The sequence below is a fragment of the Martes martes genome, assembly GCF_963455335.1.
Source record: "Martes martes genome assembly, chromosome: 1".
NCBI lineage: Eukaryota > Metazoa > Chordata > Mammalia > Carnivora > Mustelidae > Martes > Martes martes.
The window spans coordinates 67,830,402-67,855,701 of record NC_137888.1 but is presented as its reverse complement, the minus strand read 5'-3'; the positions used below and the strand labels follow the sequence as shown (position 1 = coordinate 67,855,701).

Below are 25,300 nucleotides of genomic sequence, written 5' to 3'. Positions count from 1 at the left end.
ATCCTTTTGGCATGGAAGCATCAAATTTTCTTTGCTGGTATGTCCAAATGAATTTTTACATTGGCTTAGTTTACTTGGCCTAATTTGAACTAGTCTTGACAAACAGGGTGGGTGAGAAGTTTGATGTTAGGGATAAGGAAAAGTGTTTGAAGATTACCTAGTGAGGACCTGATGTTCAGGTCAGTGTGGAATGACACAGTTTTGGAATTAAAAGTTGAACTTACAAAATCAAGAATCAAAAAAAATATATGTGGCCCTTTAAAAAAAAATGAATGTTTTTATGCTTCTGTTGAAATAATTTATCTCAAATATCTTGGTCCCCACAGGGCAGATGGAGGAGTTTGTAGGAACAATTTTGTTATGCAGATGACTTCAGACCTGATTAATGCAAATATAGAGAGACCCGTCAACATAGACATGTCCTGCCTTGGTGCAGCTTCTCTGGCTGGCCTTGCTGTTGGTATGTTTGGATTTTATAAAAGCGAGAGCTGTCTTGCAAGCTGTTTCTTGCCAATAGCATTTCTCTTCCCAAATCATAGAATTATAGAGAGGCTCTGGAAAACCTTGGTGTTCATTAAGCTCTGTACACATATGCACATAACTCACAGAATACTCCTTTGACCTCCTCTGTGGATGGGTCTTCCCCTCCCTCCCTCCTTCCTTCACTCCTTCAGTCAGAATTATGAGGCAAGGAGAATTAATTTTCAACTGCTCTGTCTTCAGCAAAGGAAAAGTCTCTGGTAAACTTCCTGAGTAGATAGGCTTTTCTTTGGCATTAGAAACCATTCCATTCTTTTGCTTATTGAAAATATGTTCAGTACCTGCTACATGACAGTCAGTGCTGGGAATAGAGTTTAAAAGGCATAGTCCCCGCTATGGGAGTCTCTAGTTAACAGTCAGGCAAGTCAACCAGTTATTAGACTTGTGTGATGAACCCCGTGGACAGCCATAGCTTTAAGCAACTGGTGCAGGCTTCCCAGAGGAGGTTCAGTTTTGAAGGAGTCAGCAGACAGCCAGAAGAGGCAGTAAGGAGCCACAAGAGGTGAGTGGTCCAATAAAGAAAGCAGCCCGTGCAAATGTCCCAGCCCATTACAGTAAGTGCTAATAGAGGAAAAGCAAGAGGAAAGGCTGGAGAGGAACAGAGGTCCAATTGTGGTAGACTCCTCATACAGGAGTTTGAACTTAATTGTGAAGGCACCGGAGAGCCACCGAAGAATTTTAAGCAGGGGAGGGACATGGATAGATCTATTTTTGAACAGACCACTTTGGCAATTAGTGTGAAGATTATTTGGGAGGGTGAAGAATAGACTCAGGGAAGCCAAGTAGAGGGTTCCCTAGGAAGCAGGATGCTGACTTGGGACACTGGGAATATTTAATACATTCCTGTGTGGAAGGGAAAGAGTGTTTGTACAAAACAGAATATTTTGCAGTTCAGAGTTTTAGGCTAATATTTAACATATTAAAGTTACAAATCTAAAAAGTTTGAAATCTTGTAAGTTCAACTTAAGCTTTATTCTAGTAAAAATCTGTTAACTTTGAATAAAATTGAAACAATCACTTTCATTTGCTCATTGATTAATGTGTGATTAATTAAAGTTGAAGAAAATAACTTTCCCTTGAATAATATTTCCATTTACAAATTCAGTTAAATTCTTTTGTATATTTCAACTAATACAAATTTAATACAATTGACTTTCTCTTTAATAATTTCATATGCGTAACTAAGCAAACTTAGAAGTGTAACAAAGAAAATCTTCTCCTGTACTTAAATAAATCTTAAATCTTGCAAAATGAATAAATTAAGCTTATATTTGCAGTAAATCAAATGCTCATAAACATTCTGATATTATTTATAAGGTAAATAAAATCTTTCTGTGCCTTTTCACTTTATAAGACTAAAAATATATCAGATTCTCTTGAACATTTTAATTATTTTAGATAACACAGATTATTCTTTTTTTTATGATTTTATTTATTTATTTGGTAGAGAGAACAAGAGAGCTCAAGCAGGGGGAGCAGCAGAGGAGAAGCAGTCTCCTCATGGAGCAAGGAACCTGATGCTCAATCCCAGGACCCTGTGATCATGATCTGAGCCAAAGGCCGATGCTTAACTGACTGAGCCACCCAGGCGTCCCCACATACAGATTATTGTTAAACATAACATAGTGGCAGGACATCTGGGTGGATCTGTCAGTTAGGCATCTGCTTCCTGCTCAGGTCCCAATCCTGGTTCTGGGATTGAGTCTCACATTGGGCTCCTTACTCGGCAAGGAGCCTGCCTCTCCTGCTGCTTGTGCTCTCTCTCTCTCTCTGACAAATAAATAAACAGATAAACAAACAAATAAATAAAATCAATCTTTAAAAAAAATAACATTGGCTTGAGCTTTAGCTGTTTCATTGTATCTATACTATACTTCATTTCAAACCCTTCCAATACAGAGACTTCACTAACTACAGGGAGTAGTTTTATCGTCTCAGAAAAGCTGAGATTTCTGGTTGGATTGCTTCTCTTTCAGGAATCTGAGACTTGAAGGCTATGCACATCCTCTCTATTTTCAGAATTCACCCAGGAGATGAGTCTATTTGATACATATTTAATAAAAGTACTTTAAAAAAATGGGTATGTCACGGCGCACCTGGGTGGCTCAGTCGATTAAGCATTTGACTCTTGATGTCGGTTCACATCATGATTTCAGGGATGTGAGCGAGTCCTGTGTTGGGCTCCATGCTCAGTGCAGAGTGCTTGACATTTTCTCTCTCCTTCTCCCTCTGCCTCTCCCCCAGATCACACGCTAAAGGAAGGAAGGAAGAGAGGAAGGAAGGAAGGAAATCTTAAAAAAAAATACATATGCCTTGGAGAGTAAATAATTAATTCTGGAAATAAGGATTTTAAGAACATGCTTGTTTTCATGACTAAACTTATCTAACTTTGGTATACTAATAAAAACTATTTTTAGTCTTTTAATAACTTCTATAAATTAATATCTTTAAATATAGATAAACCTAAAAGGCTGACTTTGTCAGTTAGAAAGAATGTGTCCTGACAGAAAATATGAGAGGAAAGAATTTTGTGTCTGCTTTATTGATAAGAGAAAATATACCTCAAGAAGACTTGTCAACTCTATTAGTACTTCAGAGTAAGTGAAATACACCAGGTTAATTAATAAGACACTTCAGCCATTTCAGATTACTTACGGTCATAGATATAAAAGTGTGTCCTTGCTGCTTTTTATTATAAATCACATGATCCTCTTTATGAAGAACAATATATGCCAGGACAATATTATCAGGAAGTGGGATTTAAGTAACTTGTATGAAATAAAATAGTTTGAAAAAAAAATACATTCAGTCCCAACTTTGAATTTATGCATATCCCAGAGAGTTGCCTCTTACCTCAAGATATATGACAAAAATCCTAATTTATCTCTTTTTAATTATGTAAAAGGAAAATATACAATTTTTTACTTGAAAACTTTTCTTAGCAAGTCATGAAATTAAATGATGATAGGGTGAGGTTGGTCTGGAAATGGTTTGGTGCCCTGCCACACGGAAATAAAGCTGATAGAAACAAAATGATTTTAAAATTCTGGTGTATTTATTCCCAGGGATAGTCAATCTAACAAAATTCAAAAGCAGCAAAAATATTTTAAATTGTGTTTTAAAACAATAGTTGCTTACCTGTGCACCAGTTTGCATAGGTTTATGGATAAACTTTATGGACTCCTTATTTGCCTTAAAATTTGAGAGTAATTTTTTCTATCCATAGGGTTTTGGGCTGACAAGGAGGAACTAAAGAAACTGAGGCAAAGTGAAGTTGTTTTCAAGCCGCAGAAGAAATGGCAAGAATATGAAATGAGTATGGAAAACTGGGTCAAAGCAGTGAAGCGTTCTATGAATTGGTATAACAAGATGTAGCACTAAGTGGAATGACTGAAACCATATACGGCTGATTGATATGACACGCAGATGAGACACAGCTCAGGGATGATAACCAATACGACGATGACCGAGATTTCAGATGAGCTTTGCAACCTGCTTTTTTGAATACAAAACAAAACAAAAAAATCCCTCATTTAGATTTTTTAAATCTAAACCTTGATAAGACTATAAGGCAACAGTACCTCAAAACTTTATATCTTCTGTTTTGTAGCAGATTCCAAATGCTGTTAGCCATTTCCAACCATATTTTGACAGCTGCGGATCCTCCTCCTTTTTATACTGGGTCAACAATACATATGAACATAATTGTTTACTATCTGAGTTGATAGTTCTGGGTCAAGCACCATTCGTATATTGTTCCAAAATTAAGTGACAAATGTTCCTTTAATTCTTTAAAATTAAATGGGCTATATGAAGTTCCCATAGCTAAGAAGAAAGAATAACTGAGGAAATGGGGAGTTTTGAAACATTAATATTTTATATTTAAAGTCATAATTGTTCAATACCGCATCCAAATAATGAGCTCAAAATGCGCCTCTCAGATAGGCTTATTTGTTAGTCAGTTTTTTCCTTTATTGGGCTTAAAGACACTGCCTTAATTTTTCCTTGTTTAACCAAAATCTAAGCATTCTTTTTGTATTGAAAAAAATGACTTTAGTGAATTATACTACAAAGGGTAATGATTCATAAGGGACAAGAAAATATTTTCTTCCCCAAATAGGATTTCTTTCAGAAACTTCTGGCTAAAGTGTAACTTTTTTTTTTTTTTTTTTTTTTACAAAATGCAGATAGTGGATATAAATCTTGCTTTTCTCTTCCTATTCTTTATCTTTGTTGTTGAGATGCTTGCATAAATGTCCTTTGCTTTTATTAAGGGTCTAAATGACAGAGCTTAATTTGAAGAAAGTACCCTAATTCATTGGTGACATAAGAATTGCCTCCATTGGGGTATTTTACTTATCCAGGTATCTTTTATTTTTTTCAATCTACTCATCTCTGTGAGACAGGAGCAGTGGGTAGCTGACAGAGTTATTGGAGGTGTATTCATGCAAATGATTGCCCGACAGTTTCTGGGCCCGAGCTCCACAGAGAGGAGCAGGGATAGTTCCACATTCTCAAGCTTCCTTGATAGAAACAAATGTAAAAGAATCAGGAGTTAGTGAGTAGCTTCGGGCCCGGTGTAAAATTGTCCTGTGGCAGTTGACTACCGTCCAGCTTGTTCTCAGGTTATTTGGCCCTCCCTTCACTGGGGCTAGGTTCCATTTTGATTTGTAGCAATAATGAATTTATTTCACTCTTGGACAGGCTTTATCACATAAAGATCTACTGTTATAGAGCTGGTTGTTAAATACTAATGTAATTTAAAAAGTGACTATTACAGGGAATTTTGCTGTTGCCATCATATAGGTCCATTTCAGTGACAGATAGAATAGAACTAGAGGTCACACTGCATTCCTGCAAATTCCATTTCAGTGAACTTTGTCTTCTTGTGTTAACATTTTTGATGAAATCATAATAGCCAATACATAGTATCATTAACTCCATTAATTAAGATTTGGAAATATTTTTTTGAAGTGGAGGTATTTTGTTTACTGTAACAAGTCAGATTCCATTAATTAGATAATATTCTTTTTATTCTTTTCATTTTTTTTATGTCCCTTTTACAGAGCTTAGTGACCAATTATAGGCCCTTTTATCAAAATCAGATCATATACAAGCTGTTCTGTTGTTTTACTACTTCTCACGGATTCTGCTCAGTGGGCATGATTTCATAGGAAAGAATTATCTCTTTGTGTTAGGATATGCTGAATTGTAATATTAATACTTAAAATTTGTTAGCTCATTTCTTTTTCACATTCTTCTTTCTTATCAACCACAAAATAAAGGATTAATACCTTTTGGATAATGTGAAAAAGTAACTGTGAACATGTCTTATCAGAATCGAGCATTTCCTCAAAAATTAGTGGCTAATTTTTTCTTTTGTTAGTCTAGAATTAATCTTTTATTTTTACTACTTCTGGCTGTTTTTAGTAACACAGTTTAGTAAATTTTTTGCCAGATTTGACCTAAATCAGAAACGTGCCCACATTAGCTTTTGTGGTTGTAGAAACAGTTGATATTCAAAATCAGTTGAGCAAAAAAATTTATCATTTCCACCTCCCAAGTTTATTTTCATTTATATGCTAATATTTGCAGTTTGAAAAAATTTGTGCTAAGATTTCTCAGCATGTTTTATTTTCCCATTATCTATCTATCTATCTATCAGATATTTTTAGGAGGTTTGTAGCTACCTTATCAAGGAGGAAAATGTTTGTTAATTGCTTTCATACCTAGACTTATTGATTTTTAATTTTTTTATATCCCACCATAATAGGGTTTCTCAATCTTAGCATTATTTACATTTGGGCAGGTAATTCTTCGTCTTGGGATGTTGTATTGTTCATTATAAGGTATTTGGCAGCTCTACCTGCTAACTAAGAGTAGCATCCCCCTAGTTGCTATGGTCAAAAATGTCTCCTAGCACTGCCGAATGGCCCCCAGGAGGCAGTATCACCCCTGATGGAGAACCACTAATATAGACTATTAGAAGAAAATTGAAGACTCAGCAAATGTAGTGTGTCTCTCATGCTCCTTTTCTCTCTGCCTCATTTTACTTTAAGAAATGGTTGTTAGCAAAAAGAGGTGGTTGTATCTTAAATAGGGTTTCTACTTTACCGGTTAGTGAGACAAAAAAAAAAAAAAGAAAAATCTTATGTTGTAATTGTCTTCTGCTATTTTTACCCACTCGCCCCCATCCCCATGCCTGCATCCTCTGTGGTTTTAATGAGTGGGTTTATGACTTCAGTATAGGATTAATACAGTCTGCAGGGCATCTTGATTTGATCTGCCTTTTTGCTTCCTTTTCACCTCTGAACAAAAGAGATGATCACTCTCTTATCTGCGTCTGTGCAAGACTCCTATCAAACTGGAAGTTCTCAAAAGCAGAAACCATGTCAGTCACCTGGGTGGCTCAGTCAGTTAAGTGACTGCCTTCAGCTCAGGTCATGATCCTGGAGTCCCAGAATTGAGTTCCACATGGGGCTTCCAGCTCAGCACGGGGTCAGCTTCTCCCTCTGACCCTCCCCCATATCCTGCTCTCTCTGTCTCATTCTCTGTCAAATAAATAAAATCTAAAAAAAAAAAAAAAGGCAGAAACCATGTCTACTTCCACAGAACCTAACTCTGTGCCTTCCTATTGATGGGGTGAATTTTTACTTTTTAAGTGCAACTTTTTTTGCATATATATTTTATCCTTGATTTAAATACATTTGTTGATAGGGAGCAGCTTATATTTGTTGCAAGTAAAATATGTTTTGTTGGATTAAGAGGGACAACAGCCAACCCTTGGACAACATGGGTATGAACTGTGCAGGTCCAGTTATATGCAGATTTTTTCCGTAAATACATGTGCTGTACTCTAAATGTATTTTCCTTATGATCTTCTTAATAACATTTTCTTTTCTCTAGCTTAGTTTACTGTAAGAATACAGTGAATAATGCATATAACATACAAAACTGTGTGTTAATTGACTTTATATTATCAGTAAGGATTCTGGTCAACAATAGGCTATCAGTACTTAAGATTTGGGGGAGTCAAAAATTACATATAGATCTTGGACTGCACAGGGGGGTCGGCACTCCTAACCCCCATGTTCTTCAAGTGTCAGCCTGTGAGAGCTAGAATCCTCATATTGTTTATTTTAAAATTCTTCACATGTTTACATATTTGCATATGTATTTGTGTAGAGATACACATCTATAAATATACAGTTACATCAACTTTCTAAGGTACAGTTGAAGCCTCTGCATTCACAGGTTTTGCATTTGAGTACAGACAGCTCAGAAATCGAATCTTAAGAACACCAAACCCTCTGATGTTAGAGGGAAATAACTTCAGAAACATTCCCTTCTTCAGAGGTCTTATACTGAGGACCAGTCTTTAATGAAAAATAATTTAACTCAGGAGTTTGGCAAGAATTTTATTATTCTCTGAAGAGAAGACTCTGGAGTTCTTAACTTGCAGTGATTCTAGAGTCATCCAGACATAGCCTAGAAGGCTTGAATCCACCCCAAAGGACTCTGAATCCTTTTGGGAAATCTAGATCATGTTTCTCGGTTAGAATTAAAATATACTTTGGACCTATGTGGTCCCAGAATCATCTTGCCTCCCCAATGCTGGGTCATCTGGCTCAAACCAGTCAAAATGGTAACCCCAAGGAAGTCAAGTAGGTGCTCCTTATTTGTTTTTAAGTTTTGGAGCCTCGTAGTCATAAATATTTTGGTACAAGCACTGGTTCTAAGTTACTGGCTATATTGTCACCATATTCTCATGGGACCCTTGCCCTTAGGGCAATGCAGCAATGATCTTGGGAGTGGGAGTGTTAGAAACAGGAACCTGAAGAATCAGATATTCCTGAAATTCTCTATTTCTACTGCCTTTCCCCCCTTTATTATAAATTTGGTTTATTAAAATGGATATGTCTGTATAAATATCTATGCTATTTAGGAATAAATAATGTAAGGTTTCCATTTAAATGAGCCATATCTTTACAAGAAACTTTCAAACTGTTCCAGAGTAGCTGTACCATTTTACATTCCAACCAGCAATGTGTGAGTGATCCAGTTTCTCCATATCCTCACCAGCATTTGATGTCACAATTTTTTAGTTAGCTACTGTGATAGGTGTGAGGTTTTCTCCTTGTGGTTTTAATTTGCATTTCTCTAATTAATAATGATGTTTAGCATCTTTCCATATGCTTTTTTGCCATCTGTTTATCCTCTTCAGTGAAATGTCTATTCATGTCTTTTGTCCATTTACTAACTGGGGTGTTTGCTAAGTGAGCCATATTTTTACATAAATATCTTTAAAAAAAATTTTTTTAAATCAGTACGGTGACTTAAGAAATCATCAAGTAGCATTTCTAAATCCTTCTAGGCAGAGTGTATACAGCACTTGAGTGTGATTTTATAATGTACTGAGCAGAAGAGTTCTCACATTCCTTCTGACTCATTATGTAGTATAGTACTAATAATGTATAACAGCAAAAAAGTTTCAAAGATACTTTTAGCTAGAATGTTAAGTAGGATGTACAAATACATATTTTGTCCATAGCTGTCATAATGTTTGTAATCTCTTTTATTTAAAATAAGCTGATTTGTGTTTCAGAATGATTTTGTAGGGAATTAATTTGAAATTTTCCTATTTGTGCAAGACAATATATTTTCTAGTTAGTATGCATCAGCAAATTTCATAATCTTATTTCTCTGATGTTCTTTACAAATTTCATAGTTTTATTAAATCATCATTTAGAACCTCATAAACCAATGTTGAGATCTGCAAATACAATCTGGGATGCATAGCAATAGAAATGTATATGTGAATTTTTCCCTTATCTCTTTTCTACTTTACTTTTGGATTTGTTTTTGAATTTTACCTGGAAATTCTTATTTAATACTATTTCCTGTTTTGGTTTCTGCACATATGAAGGTTACAGAGAAATTGGGGCACCTGGCTGGCCCAATTGGTTGAGCATGCAGCTCTTGATCTCAGAGTTGTGAGTTTGAGCCCCACACTGGGTATAGAGATTACTTAAAAATAAAATCTTAAAAAAAAAAAAAAAGAAGTACACAGAGAAATAAACATAAGTTAACTACAAGATAAATTTGAGCTTAATATGGTTAGAGAAGAAAAGTTTTATGTAACCCTGCCTCTTTAGATCCTGTTAGGGATCTAAATGAATGTTGTACATTCTTGCACAAGGGAAATTACTAGAGAAGAGGGTTAATTCTTTGTGGTGGGAAAAATGATATAATTTGTTGTGAAAGTGTACTGTATTTTTAAATACCTAGAAAGATTTTAAACAATGAGGGTAAATAATTTCAAATACTAACATGATAGAATTAACCTAACAGTTGTTAGAAATCCCTTCTGAAAATTATCTGAAGTTATTTGGGAAACTACAATGAAACAGTAAATGATTTTTTCTGTAAATATTGTGTTTTAAGGCCATTTTTATTTAGTGTTTCTCTGTTCATTGCTTTGGGTTTGCACACGTGCACAGCAACATCTGGATGGTGAAGGATTTAGTCAGTCTGGATTCCATTCCCTGACTGTAGTGAGGCCCATGGTATCATTCCAAAGAAGGAAATTTGAAGAATGATAAACATTCACTTATTAGAAGGAAGAGAGGGGTTTTCTTTTAATTTCATTTTAGATCAAAGTAGTATGAGTCTAGGGAGGATAAGGACGGGGCATTATGGAGAAATGTGGAGCTGGCTTTTCTAAAATTTATAGGAATATTTTTAAAGAATCTTGCAATTGTAGGAAAACATGGGGATGGTAGGGAGTAATAATGGATTTTTTTTGCTACTTAGAAAAAGAAACAACCCATGAAGAGGTGGAGATCATAGGGCGGAAACATTAGATTTGCTAATTTCCCTTCACCCTCACCCACCACTTGGGCAAGAACATTAACTCTTGGGTCCCAGGGAATTCTCATATCCTCTAATCCAGTCCATGAGCCTCCGGTCCTGTCTCTCCCAGAAATTCCAGTCTCTGTCAGCATCTCCGCTTCATCAGCAAACACTGTCAAGAACTGAGAAGAGTTTGAAATTTTACTCTACTTGGAAACTAATAAGTTAGCATCCCACAGTTCCATGGATATTGGCAGAAGATAGGAGACTCCTGAGTCAGAGATTAAGGACTTAATCTCTGTCCTTAAGGCATAGCAAACATCACAACCTTCATATTTGCATTGGTTTCCTTTGCTTCTCAACTCTTACAGGGAGCAGTCCAGGCTGATGCTGGGCACGCAGTGAGTCTGCAATACAGCTGAGGAATCTCAAGCTTAGGAAACTTGAGTCTTTTGTAATGGGCTTTTGTAATCAGGTGCAAGTATGTGTCCGATGCTTGCTCCGGAGGAAGTTATTTTATTATATTGGACAGTAAACAAAACTGCCCTCTGCTCTGGAGGGAGACACAGTTTTGCAACAAAGTCCTCAGTGTCTCTGTTTGCAAGATAAGCAGAAATAAGAGAGCAACGTAAAACGGACTCTCAACAATAAATTCATTATCTTGATTATGGCAGTGGTTTCATGGGTGTATACATATGCCCAAACTCACAAAATTTACTGTTTGCCCAGTTTATTGCGTGTCAGTTTCACTTCAACACAATGGGAGGAAGAAAAGTCTCAAATATGTTGTTGGGACCAATTAGCCTCAGTGCCACCGAAGTGCTTTTCAGAAAAGCAGAATTTAAGACCTCATTCCAGATCTTCTAAATCAGATTCTGTATTTTAATAAGATCCCCCAGTATTTAGTTTTTTAGCTTTTTATTTTGAAATAATTTTTAGACTTAATAAAAAAGTTGTGGAAATGGCACAGAGTTCCCCTCATCACTCAGCTTCCCCTAATTAACATCTTACATAATCATAATATAATCACCCAAACCAGGGAATTCACATTGATAGAAGAGGATTAATCTACAGACCTTAGTTGGATCTTGTCAATTTTCCAACTACTGTCCTTTTTCTGGCTCAGGATTTAATCAAGGACCCCACATTGCATTTATTTTCATGTCCCCTTAGTCTCCTCCAATCTGGCAGTTCCTCAGTCTTTTTTTCCTTGACATTTTCAAAGAGTACTGGCAGTTACTTTATAGAATGTCCCTCAATTTGGGATGGTCTGATATTTTCTTGTGATTAGGTTAAGGGTCTGAATTTTTGTTATAGTGCTGCAGAAGTGATGTGGCCTTCTCAGTGCATTCTATCAGGAAGACATATCTATATGTCTTCTTATTGATGATGTTAACCTTGATCAGTTGATATACGTGGTATCTGCCAAGGTTTTCCATCATAGGGTTACTGTTTGCCCCTTTGTAACTAATAAGCATCTCGTGAGGAGATAGTTTCAGACCAGCGTAAATACCCTGTTTCCCATCGCACTTTCACTCACTAGTTTGAGCATCCATGGTTAGTTCTTGCTGGCAACCATCATTCCTGTACTATTTGCCTAATAATGGTGATTTTCTATTTACATTATTTCTTTACATTTATTCATTGGAATTCTATCATAAGGGAGAGGTGTCTCTTATCCTCCATTTATTATTTATGTGTTTGTTATTTATATCCATATTGGTCATGTTTTGGTCCACTTCACATCCTCTTGGCCCACCTTTTTATTCCAGTTGTTACAGCAGTCACCTGCCCAGGTATAACCTGTCATCACCTTGTATCACCTAGTTCCTGTTTTCTGGGCTGGGATTTCTCTGCCTCCCAACTTGGAACTGATTTGAATCTACTCTGTCATCATCACCCATGGTCAAACCAGGAGGTGCTAGAGACCGGACACCCTATGGTGCAACTTTTAAACAATGGGGATGAGAGCCAGTGTATAAACATGCTCCTCTGGGGCACCTGGGTAGCTCATTCTGTTAAGTGACTGCCTTCGCTCAGGCCATGACCCCAGGGTCCTGGGATCCAGCCCTGCATCGCATTGCATCAGGTTCCCCGGCTCGGTGGGAAGCCTGGTTCTCTCACTCCCTCTTCTGTTCCCTCTGCTTGTGCTCTATCGATTGCTCTCTGTCAAATAAATAAAAAATATATTTTTTAGAAATGCCCCTCTTCAGTTCCTTAAGTGGACGGTTTAAGTGTGTTCCTCACAGCTCCTTGCAGTCTCCTGCTCCATCAAGCCTCAGTGGCCTCAAGCAGGTGATATCTCAGAAACATAACTTGGATTGGCTTTTCCTCCTTCATGTTTCAAGCCTCCCAGCGCATACTCCTGTTCCTTGGAATCATTTCCCAATGATTTTGTGCAGAATTTGTCTCAGGGGGGGAATGGGGAAGGAGAACAAGCAAAGAGTTGTGTTATTACCAGTCATTAAGTATTTTGACTCTCACCGCAGTACATATCTAAAACCCTATGGAAAGTTTCACGTCTAAAAAGGAGAGGTGTACAAGAATATTCATTACGGCAGAATAGAAAAAAAAAAACTCCATATGTCTATCAGAGAATGGATTATATAAATTTTGTTACATTTTACATTCAGTGAAAATAAACGAATTACATCAAGACAGATGACTTAAACAAAATGAGCCAATAATAGCAATTTTCAGATGAGTAATAAAGTTTGACCAGATATATGTAGTTCAAAAACATGCAAAACTAAGCGATATATTGCTTGAAGTTAAATACACATGTGTTAAAATTGTCAAGAAAACCAAGAAGATTGTAATTCAGGATAGGGTTATTATGGGGAGGGAAAAGCTGAGGGTCATACTGGAGAGGCTCACACAGAGATGTTAATCGTCTGTTTCTCATCCTGGTACTTAAGGAGTTATCATTATTCCTTATACTTCACACTTATGTTTTTAGAATGAATAAAATATCATAAAAAGATTTTAGGTTTGATATTAAGAAATTAGTTTTATTAAGGGTGACTATGAAATCCTTTCACTAGCCAAACCCACTAAGTCATTCCAGAAATAAGCTCAGGAGAAGGTTGTGCCCCTGGCTGAGGAAATTCCAAAGCTTAGAGGACAGTCTCTGGAAGACAAGGCCTTGATTTAACACATTTTCCTTTTAAGTGGTTTTCTTCTGTCAGTCACTGGATGATTAGGTGTGACAACAGGATGCTTAAAAAAAAAAAGTTGAGGGTCGCCTGAGTGGCTCAGTTGGTTGAGCAACTGCCTTTAGCTCAGGTCATGATCATAGAGTCCTGGGATCGAGCCCCACATCAGGCTCCCTGCTTGGCAGGGAGTCTGCTTCTCCCTCTACCAGCTGCTCCCCATGCTTGTGCTCTCTCTGTCAAATAAATAAATAAATAAATAAATAAATAAATAAATAAATAAATAAAACAAACGAAAAAACAAAAAAGAACCTGTTACTCAAAAGTGTGGTGTTTGGTGTGGAAGCACCAGCACCAGGTGGGAGCTTATTGGAAATGCAGCCTCTACACCCCACCTCAGACCTACTGATTCAGAGTCAGAATTTTAATAAGATCTCAGAGTGGTTCCTGTGCACATGAAAGCTTGAGAGGTACTAGTCCAGAAGTCCTTTGGCTGGGCCTGCAGAAAGCAGGAGAGGAGGAAGCACATGCAAGTTCCTCAGGTTTAACTGTAGCAGATCTGTGTCTTCCATGGCTCTCTCTTTTTTGGCCCACATATTTATAAGTAGAGACTTTATTTATTTATGCTTCTCTCCTCTTTCCAACTGTGTAGGTCTGTGGCTCATCCATTCAATAAAAACTTACTGAGCTTCTCTTAAGCACTGAGGATACGGTAAGTGAATAGGATGGCATGGCTCAGAATATCAAGGAGTTTACAAGATACAGATACTAAATGAGTAATTAGAATCTGTTTAAAAGACACAGTTCAATGGTAAAAGAGCTGGAGATGGGGAGGCAAAGGAAGCTTTAGAGAAGAAAGTAATCTCAGAAGGCACATGTAGGTGAGATGTGGGTGCACTGGGGGATTATTCCAAGCACAAGGAATACCCATGAATGGAGTTCTTTGGACATTTATATGTGTATATCCCATGACTTGCACGGTTCTTGGCATACGATAAGTACTTAATAAGTGTTTGCAGAATCAGTGTGTGTTCTGTCATATCTCAGACAACTACTCTCTGGCCTGGGAGATACTGGAAGCTTTCCTTTCCTTTCCAAAGGAAATAAGATCCCTTAATGGGGAAATGAGAAGGAAGAGAGCTGAGTGTTGTGCAAATTGCTAAATTGGAACTGTGAGTGGGAACGAAAAATTGATTTACATGAATTTTCCTCCCTGAAGCAACTTGACAATTTATTCTGTTCTGGAGAATTTTCAGTTTTTGGCTTTAAAACCAAGCTGTTCCTTATTCTGAATTTCTTGGCCTGCTGTGAAACTAGCATTTAGTGTCTTTTACAGCATACCCTGATTAGGTCATGGAAATTCACAGCTAGATCAAACCAGTATATGGAAAATTTGAAACTTTCTCTGCCCATTTTACTTCACGGTGTTGGAAGGTGTTATGAAACATTGACTTTTAAATCCATTTTTTCAAAAGCAGTATTATCTAATCATAATTGTGATCATTTATTGAACACTTACTATATGTACATTACAGAGCAAAATCCTCATATTAACTCTGCAAGAGAGTAAGTTGAGCCATATAAATATTGCCAAATATTAGCAATTCATATGGTTCAACTTAATTTTGTCTTCAGACTCCCATCTTCGAAACTTGGTAAGGAGGTTAGAGAATCACTGACAGCCATACCCCTCCTCCAAAATTAAGCATGGAGTTTTTTTATAGATAAGGAGATCCTGAGAGAGTTATAGCTACTTAATAACAACCATCCATCTTACCCAGATTAGTGCAAGTGCTCAGTGTGTCTGTCATGGTTGTTTACACATTGTACTGAAGTGGTTTACAATCCATTTCTCCTGCTAGACTGAGTTTCTTGAGAGTGCAGGGGTTTTTTGTTTTTTATTTTTTTTCTGTCTTGCCCATTTTTGTTTCCTTGTGCCTAGAGTGAAAAGAATTCGTTAACTTGAAACCTTAACAAAATTTCTGTGGAAACTTAATAAATACCATTAATTTCTTACTGGAAAATGCATGGTAATCACTCCACTGGGGCTTTTGCATTTTAGAATCAGTCCAAAGAATACTGCATTTGGCATTCTTGAACTCCTAGGAGTTTATATATGTACAATTATGTAGAAATTATGCAGAAACTGTCTCCACCCCCCCACCCCGGAGAAAAGTCCAAAGGTGCTCTCTCACCTCCCTCACCTCCTTTTGATACTTCCTTAAATGGCATCTTTTCTGTCGCCTTCCCTGAGCACCCTATTTAATACGAGCCATCCCCTCAAAGATCTTTTCTGCTCATCCCCCTCCCCCATAGCACCTATCATGTGATAGTTTACATTTTGCTTATTTCTTTTGCATATTTTCTTTCCGACCCCCTAGAATGTAAGCTCATACGTGATTTTTCACATAGGCACTGAAGAGACAAAATGTTTTAATTTTGAACAAAATGGATAGGTATTTGGGGGTGTGGGCCGCAATTTTCCCTTCAACTTCTAAATGACATGGTGACCTGGCCTGGTTTGGATCTTATTTGCCTGAGTATTGAAGAACCACATCCCCAGTGGTCTCTAACCCATTGTCCGGATAATTAATTACGGGGTGGCCCACACGTGGCCTCAAAGTCGCTTGTCCCCATGTTCCTCCCCGCTGCTCCCGGGGGGCGACCCATCAAAGGCCTGGGTACCCAGATATAACCGCTTTAGTTCCTTTTCTCCCAAGAGAGATGGGGTCTTCCTGCTTCGGGTCTGGGGGATGGGGTTGGATGGAAAAGTGAAGATTCCGACCCAAGCCCGGGGTAAGGGATGGGGGAATGGGCGTGTCTATAAATTTTAGGCCTCAGGCCTGCAGCCCGCACCACAGGCAGCTGGAAAGCTGACTGCTCGGGTCACCGCGAGGTACCCACTGAGAAGCTCCCGCAAGCAACTGGAGACCCGGGCTGAGCGCTTCAGGTCCCGCCCCTTCACCTCACCGCCCCCTCCTCTCTTTGGGAAGCCTGGGGGCGGGGTTTGTTTACTCCTTGCACGCACCGCCGACCTGGCCAATCCGTGGGGAGCGGCGCCTTACGTCACGCATCCCGAGAGCCAATCGGAGCTCACCGTGCTGCTCCGCCGCCAAAGCTTGCGCGGGGGAAGCGGGGCAGCGGCTGGGTTGGGTGAGGGTGGACGAGGCAGTCTGTGAGACTGGCTGCAGCCGCCGCTGCTTCTCGGCACGCGGGCGCACTCTGACCCTTCCTTTTTGGGCTGGCTCGCGGGCGCATGCACGGTCGGCGTCCCCGGGCCTCGAACTCCAGGGCCTCGCCGGGCAGGCTGCGGATCGCCCACCCCTTCCCCTAGTGTGAGTCCGCCGGGACCCGGCCGCCGCCAAGCGCGGGCGCCACAGGAACGGCGGCGCCAAAGCCGCGCCCCAGGCTCGGAAGAACGGCCCTGAGTGGCAGCCTCGTCCTCTGCAGCCGAGCGGCGGTAAGGTCCGGGGCGAGGGCGCAGGGCCGCGTGCCGAGGGCCTCTGGACCCGGCCCCTTGTGTTCCCGGGCAGGTTTCCCTCCCTGCGCGTCGGGGCCCCCTCGGTACCGCGAGTCCCATCTGTTGTTCCCACGCGTTCGCGCAGGCCTGGCCGAGTAACCCGAGTGTCGGGGGGTGGGGGGAGTCGGAAACCAGAGAGCCCCCTCCCCCCCCCCCCAGTACATTGGGAGGAGGCCCGGTCCCCGTGTCAAGCGTCGTGGGAGAGAGGGAGGGCTGCTCTCTACTTTCTCGGTCTGTTCAGGTCTTCAGGGCACAGCGATGGCTTCTGAGGCTGGTTTTCTGACTTTTCCGCCGTTCATGACTCACACGCCTCCATCTGTCTTTACCAGGTGTACTTCAGAGTTAACAGAGCTTTCTGCGCTTCCGAGAACCTTATATCCCGCAGAAGGGAACTTTTCTCTAAAGTAGAGGATCGCTTTTGGGGCCCACACTCCCTTGAGAGATTCCAGAGCTAAGATGCCTCTCCACAGAGAAGTGTAAAGGTTTTGTAGGCTCTCTCCGAAACACACTTCAGCTAAGTGGATGAGCGCTCAGTCCTGGTACCAGCTTGTGTTACCTTGGATTGTGTGGTCTCAGGTCTTAATCTGTAAAATGGTAACTGCCTGTTCCAGGTGTTTCGAGGAGCAAATGGACCAGTCTGTGGAACGCATTTGGAACCTAGCTCACCGCATATTAAGTGCTCTGCCATGAATGCTGGTTCAGAAAAGTGCCCTGCATTGTTGTTTCTCTTTTTCTGAAACAGTTAACAGGCTCATCCTTTTTCATATTTACTGCCGATGCTCCCTTTGAGCCTTTGATACGTTTCTCTTCCTCATTCTATCTCAGAGGGCTCAGACTCCCTGTCCCACTTATTTGCTCTCTTTTTAGTAAGTCAGTAGCTCATTCTCTTCCTTCCCCTTTCTCCCCTAAATCTTAGTCTTATATATTTTCATTTGACTTCTATAGTCTAATTTTTTTCAGGGCCACTCTTCTTTTCTCTTAATGGTTTGAAATTATCTTCACCTAGTAAATATAAAGTTATTCATCTGTTCTCTTTACACTGTAGTCCTGGCCCAATCTGTGTTCAAAATGAAATATAAAATAATTTAGTTTATCTGACATTGCATGTTGCTTTCTCATTTCCTTGGTTAGCCTATAATTTAGCTAAAGCTTTATCTCTATCCTGTTACTATAATCAATCTTTAATAGTAGTGCCTATTCTCACATAACACCAGGAGAAAAATCAAATGCGTAGACCTGGGATTCTATCACCCTTGTGTACTGGCTCTGAATGCTTTTGTTATTTATTAGAACATCTTGTGCCTGGAACTAGAGTCTAGTCTACTGGCAGACATGGTGTCTCTAGCTCTGTTCTGGCCGTACAGTTGCAGTTTCAGCAGTGTGGCACCTATATTTAATAAAGGCCCAGCACTTACCAAACTTTGTTTTGAGTTCTCTTTATTTCTAGTTGTTTAAGAGGGAAAGCAGAATTTTCAAGTGTGTAATATTTCATATTACGTTCTGCGGTCACATAACTTTCTCCCCAACTCTTTTTAAGTGTGTAGTCCGACTGGCACTTTCAGGTTTTTCCCTTGCAGCCAAAAATCTTAACTGTCTGAGCTGAGTTGCTCTCAATACAACTTGAAATTGGATGTACAGATGTTTATCCTTAATGGGAGAAGCATTTGTGGATGAAAATTATACACTAAAAGATACCCTAAAGAATTCAAAGATTGTTTTTTAGAATTAGGAATTGAAATGTGAATGTACTTTTGCTTTTTTTTTTTTTTTTAATGATAGAAAGACTGGGTTTGTTTTCTTGCTGTTGATAATTTATGTTTTATAAAAAATGCATGATCTTCACATTGCACCACAGCATTTTAAAGCCCTTTTAGATATTTGAGAGGTTTAGAGCACGGTGAGGAGACAGACTAAGCAAAAATTAAATTCATGGTAAAGGTAGTAAATGAGAACCTAAGTATTCTGACTTCTAGCCTATTGTTTCTTTGTCTGTCAATCTTAACAGTTAACCCAGAACAAAGGATAAGAAGGGAGAGTTTAAAATGAAGTTTTAAAAGCAGAGCAGGGAAATTCTTTTTTTTTTTTTTTTTTTTTTTTTTTTTTTTTTTAAAGATTTTATTTATTTTCCAGAGAGAGAGAGAGAGTACACACAAGCAGGCCGAGAGGCAGGCAGAGGCAGCGAGAGGAGCAGGTTCCCTGACGAGCAAGGAGCCCGATGCGGGACTCGATCCCAGGACCCTGGGATCATGACCTGAGCCGAAGGCAGCGGCTTAACCAACTGAGCCACCCAGGTGTCCCAGAGCAGGGAAATTCTTAATATGGGTATTATACTAGATGTTGAGTAGTACAGTACATTAGCATCTTATTTTTATTTTTAAACTTAAATATGTTTCTTTTGAAGGTTAAATAATAAGTCATACTAAGAATTTACTCACAGTTTACGTCAATTGGCAAATTTTACTTCACTTTTTTTGTCATCATTTTTTAGACTCTTAACTGCAAAATGTATCATAATGGATCTCAGAAGAAACTAGAAAGCATAGAGTTGAGTTTTTTAAGTCATAGAATTAAAAGTTGTAATAAATTTAAAAGATTAGTATATATATTTGCCTTTTCATATTTGAATCCTTTCCATTTTGATCTGAGCCATCTTACTGTAGGGGTGGGGCATGAATGGATTTAAAAGTAGATTTATGAATTCTTGGAACAGGATGCAAAATTATTTGCATTTGTGTATTTTTTTTCTGGAGAGAAGATTCATAGTTATCTAGTTTCTGAGGCATAGGTATTTGGACATACAGTGTTTGGGTATATGATTTCCTTTGCTGAACCAGAAATTCCATCCTCACTAGTTCTTGTTCTGTCTTTTCCATAAGCAGGTTTTCAGATATTTTAAGATACTTATTATATTCCATTAATTCTTCTCTAGACAAAATATTCTCCATCTTTAACCTCTTCTGATGATTTTATTGTTTTGATTTGAGGCTCTTTTCATTACTGATGGCTTATATGTGCATTTTTTTCAGTTCATCCATACTCTTCTTAAAATGTGGTACCCACAGATATTAACCAGTAGAGAAGACCATAAGTTACCTCTCTGATTTTAAAACATGTACTTTAAGAATAGATTTGCTTCTTTGGCAACCATATTGCCCTGTTAATTCATAATAATGTCCTGGCTAAGAAGACAGACTCTGGAGCTAGCCTGCCTGGGTTTAAATCCTAGCTCTATAGCTTATCAGCTGGGCGACCTTGGGTAAATTATGTAAACATTTTTTGGGGTGCAGTTTTCTCATCTGTAAATTTTTTTTTAATTTACTGTATTTTTAAAAAGGTTTTATTTATTTATTTGGCAGAGAGAGAGCATAGCAGGGGGAGTTGCAGGGAGAGGGAGAAGCAGACTCACAGAGCAGGGAGCCCAGGGCGCCACTCCATCCCAGGATCCTGAGATCATGACCTGAGCTGAAGGCAGACACTTAACAACTGAGCCACCCAGGGCTGCTCCTAAAAGGGGGTTTATAGTAGTACCTGTCTCATAGGATTGTAATTGAACACATTATGTAAAGCATTTAGAATGGCCCCTGGCATTTAAGTGCTGTATATATTACCCATTATTACTGATTTTGTAGTCAACTAAAATTCTTGAGTTGTTTGTCTGTGTTCTCCCAGTTCTTTAATAGGATTTTTTTGGGGAGTAGAACTTTATATTTATCCATATTAAATTTTATCTTGTCAGATTGGTTCCATTATGTTGACTTTTTAAAAAAAACTGATTTGGTCATATGATAAATATGGGCTTATTTATTTAACCATAGATTTGATAAACTATACGTTTGATAATGCTGACATTGCCTTCATGCATATCTTCCTAAAATGTTGACTAGGCAGGGCTAAGAACAGAGGTTGGCTCTGCTAGAGACCTCTTTTAAGGTTGATTAGAAAAACTCAATTCTTTGGCTCAAGTTGTTCAGACAGTTAGAAATCCTGCTAATTTAGCATTATTCACCTCAAATATTTCCAATTTTTCACAAGAAATATACAAGAAACTTTAACAATTACCTTCCTAAAACCTGGATAACTTTATGTACTTCATTTAAAAAAAAAAATCCTACCAGATGATTTTATATACTACTAAAAAATCCTATCAGTTCAGTAACTGTCAGGAAAAGAGCCAGTTCTCTGTCTCTAATTATGTCCCTAATTAACACTACATTGTACAGTATAAATACACAGTAATGTGTGTTGGTTACTACCTTTTCTATGTTCACAGACTTAATTCAGTAATGATTCTAGAACCCTGGCTAGAGTTACATTAAACTTCAAGAAGGTTGACAGGAGGGGCGCCTGGGTGGCTCAGGGGGTTAAGCCTCTGTCTTTGGCTCAGGTCATGATCTCAGGATCCTGGGATAGGGCTCTGTGCTCAGCAGGGGGCCTGCTCCCCGGCCCCGCCGCCTACATGTGATCCCTCTCTCTGTCAAATAAATAAAATCTAAAGAAAAAAGGTTGACAGAATCTTCTGTCTTTCTTTTTTTTCTTACGTAGGCTCCATACCCAGTGTGGAGCCAAAGCAGGTCTCAGACTTAGGACCCTGAGATGAAGACCTGAGCTGAGATGAAGAGTCAGATGCTTAACTGACTGAGCCACCCAGGCGCCCCGCTCTTTTTTTGAATAGCAGTACCACATATCCTGTCTTTAGCCTTATGGCAACCTCTCCTGCCTGCCATAGTTTCTGAACAGTTGCCAGCAGCTGTGTGGAAATTCCATCTGGAGCTGCATACCTTGTTGAAGGTTTGCTTGGAACAGTTAGGAATTCTCTCTAATCTTCTCATTTATGTTGAGCTTTGGTTTTCATTAATTCATTGATTAAATTTATTAAATGCCCTTTTACACAGAATACCGGTGTTTGTTTCACCCCATGTAATCTGAGAGAATTTTCTTTTTTTTTTTAAAGATTTATTTATTTATTTATTTGACAGACAGAGATCACAAGCAGGCAGAGAGGCAGGCAGAGAAAGAGGAAGGGAAGCAGGCTCCCTGCTGAGCAGAGAGCCCAATGTGGGGCTCGATGTGGGGCTCGATCCCAGGACCCTGGGATCATGACCTGAGCCGAAGGCAGAGGCCTCAACCCACTGAGCCACCCAGGCGCCCCTAATCTGAGAGAATTTTCTTAATAGAGATGCCTAAAGCAAAAGTAATCCTCATCTATATCTCTCTGTTCCTACTGTTAACATAGTCTGAGCCTCCCTCCTTTCTTCTCTCGCCTGCAGTAATAGCTTCCCGTTGACCTACCCTCTAATCTTTTTCTGTTTTTAATGCTTAAACATTACAGCCAGCGTCATCTTTGTTTTTAAAATGTGTGGATTTCTTTAAAATCTTTTCTTCCCCATTGGAATAATCTGTAATGATTTAATTAGATTTTTAATTTTTAGTACTTTCTGGCTCCCTTAGTTTTTCTGTTTACTGTCCTTTTAAATTCAAGCCCCTTACCACCTCACCCCTTTAACTTTCCTCATTCTTAGGGATAATAGGAACCATCAGTCAGATAAGCATGGAGAGAGTGACTCCCACCAGCTGATCTTTGCGTGAGTCACTCTGTAGATAGATAATGGAGTGCTTACTATGTTATAGGCACTCTGTGAGGCACTGAGTTGACAAGGGAACATTACATAACTTTAGCCCTTCAAAAATTCTAAGTGCAGGGAGGGGTGCCTGGGTGGCTCAGTCAGTTAAGCGTCTCATTCTTGATTTTGACTCAGGTCGTGATCTCAGGGTTGTAATATCCAGCCCGTGCTGGGTTCAGTCTGTGCTCCACTCTCTCTGGGTTGGGCATGGAGCCTGTTTAAGATTCTCTCTCTCCCTCGGCCACTCGCCCCACCCCAACCCTGCTTAAGCTTTCTCTTGCTCTCAGAAAAAAACCAAAACAAAACAAAAAAAAGCTAGTGCAGGGAAAGATAGAATAGAGGAAAGGATTTGGAGAATGAAAAATCTTTTTTTTTAACACTCAAAAACATAATAATTTTTAACAGATTTTGTGTTACTTTAAAAAAGAGCTAAGTATGTTGTTACTGAAGAATGAGTTTGTTAAGGGGACCAATTCAGTCCTAGTTAAGTTAAATCAAATTGTAAAATAGCAAACCTATAAATGTGGGAAAATAGTACATATTTCAAAACTGCCAACATAAAATGTTTAATCGAAACTAGAAGCAGAAGGGTGCTGGGAGCCTGGGCAGAAAGCTGTGAAGCGGGGGGGTGGGAGGTACAGGCCTCTAGTTATGGAATGAGTAAGTCATGGGGATGAAGGTACAGCAGAGACATTATGGTCAGTGGAAGTATAATAGTGTCGTATGGTGACAGATGGTAGCTGCACTTGTGGTGAAGCATAGCGTGACGTATAGAGATGTTGGGTCACGATGTTATACACTTGAAACGAATCTAACATTGTGTCAACTATACTTCAATAAAAAGGTAAATAAAAGTGAATATTAATAAATAAAAGCATCAAAGTAATATGTAAATGGAATGTAAACCTATTCCCAGTTTCTCAAAGGCTCCATCGCTTGAAGCATACAATGAGGTGCTGCCTTCAGAAAAACCAAAAAACCAAAATACTGGAGGCACTAACTTCTCTTTTATAGTTCACACGAGAGTGGACACTTAAAAATCAGTTTGTTAAGTTTTTCTTCACAGCATCCTTGAAATTGTGATGGTAATACAAAACTACCTATAAAAGAGAAGGATTTATTAAATGCTGTTCAAAGGAGAGAAAGGTGGTGGTGATAAGCAGTTTCGATCAGAACACATACAACTAACAAATGGTGGTCAATAAAGTGACTTTTAGGTTAGTAAGTATTTGGAAAACCTGTCAGATAACTAATTCTGCACTAATTAATATTTTTAAGCTATAATATCTTTATAAGTAGAAAATTTTGTGAGCATAATGATTATGTATTTTTAAGTTGGACAAATCAGTATTTATAGGCAACAGAGTGTATTACCTGTGCAGGCATTTCAAGAAACATAAACTGAAAATCAGTGTGAAAAATAAGATCATTATTTATGAAAAGCAGTAAAATATTTACTAATGTTAACATTTTGACTAAACTTGCCATTAAATTCATACTATTCGAGACATACTATATCACAGTTGTTGTAAAAATAGCTACTAAAGTATTCTCTCTTCCTGAATCGAATTATTTTCTTTTATTGTTATTGTATCAGATCCAGCGGTGATCTTGGGATAATCAGGACTGTTAGATACTACAATTCTAAGGAAGATCTGTTTTGAGTTGCTAGTTTTGTAGACGAGTTGAAGTTGGGAAAGAGTTCCAAACAATTGAATTTCCTCTTTTGACATTAAGTGATAAGTTTCAAGGAACTGAAATGCTAAGCAAAGACATGTGAAATTAATATTAAGTAAATGACTTTTTAGGAAGGGGTCACTACAAACAAAACACTTCTTCCTCATAACAAAGAAATTCTAAGAGAGATGTAAGAGAGATCTAGTAAAGAAAATAAGAGATCTTATTGATATAAGCAGCTCATTGAGAAAAATGAAATCCTGTTTATAAGGCTGTTCCTCCATAATCTGCAAAATGTAAAAGATCGCAATATATTTTCTAGGATTAAGTAAGAAGATAAAGATCCACGGTCTGAATATTTTGTATTCGTTATGAATTTATAATGGCTTACTTTACCAAACACCTACTATGTGATAAGGATCTCACTTAATTCTCCCCCAAAGTGTAGGACATATGTTTAATGCCTTTAATTTTACAGATAAGGACACAAGTTACTTTACTGGGATCAGAAAGGCAGTAATGGCAGAGCTAGGGCTGAAACATGAATCTGTATGACTCTAGTGCTAGTCAGTTCACTATATTGCGTTACTAAAATACTGTCCTAGGACTTTAACATTCATCTTAGAACCCAACAGTCTTTATAGCTTCTTCCTCATTGGTCTTTGCAGTACAGTTTCTGTTTTTTCTGGAGTGTTGTGAATTCATCCAAATATAAGTGAGTGAGTAACTTGAAAATTAGCCATTGTTTTTGACTGATAATCCTTTCACTGCATCACTGTTTACTAATTTAAAAAATAGACAGTTTCTATGTAATGTATGTGCTATCTTACATTCAGCTGTATTTCAGTTAATTGGTTAAATCATGATTATGAACTGTGTGAATCTATTATACTGACGGGTTTGCTGCAAATAAAAATAAGTACATACTTAGATAAGGC

The 25,300-nt window shown here is 38.5% G+C and overlaps 2 protein-coding genes across 5 annotated transcripts in view; both read left to right on the top strand.

The window, feature by feature from the left end:
- The window catches only part of GK5 (glycerol kinase 5), a 76,947-nt gene extending 70,280 nt beyond the window's left edge, over nucleotides 1-6,667 (top strand). Inside the window, exons 15-17 of one of the 3 annotated variants that reach the window (XR_013967910.1) lie at nucleotides 327-460; nucleotides 2,998-3,137; nucleotides 3,767-4,048. Coding sequence is in view for 2 of the 3 variants with exons in the window: in XM_080822566.1 (XP_080678692.1) it covers nucleotides 327-460; nucleotides 3,767-3,915 (283 nt within the window). In the remaining variant the exon portion in view is untranslated. Of the gene's footprint in view, nucleotides 1-326; nucleotides 461-2,784; nucleotides 2,964-2,997; nucleotides 3,138-3,766 lie in introns of those variants that run through there. The other 2 variants (XM_080822566.1, XM_080822567.1) reach the window with 2 other exon arrangements.
- Nucleotides 6,668-16,655: 9,988 nt separating this feature from the next.
- Nucleotides 16,656-25,300, top strand: part of TFDP2 (transcription factor Dp-2) — a 166,213-nt gene continuing 157,568 nt past the window's right edge. The window contains exon 1 of one of the 2 annotated variants that reach the window (XM_080822591.1): nucleotides 16,656-17,004. The gene's annotated coding sequence lies outside the window, so the exon portion shown is untranslated. The remainder of the gene's footprint in view (nucleotides 17,005-25,300) is intronic. The other variant, XM_080822596.1, reaches the window with a different exon arrangement.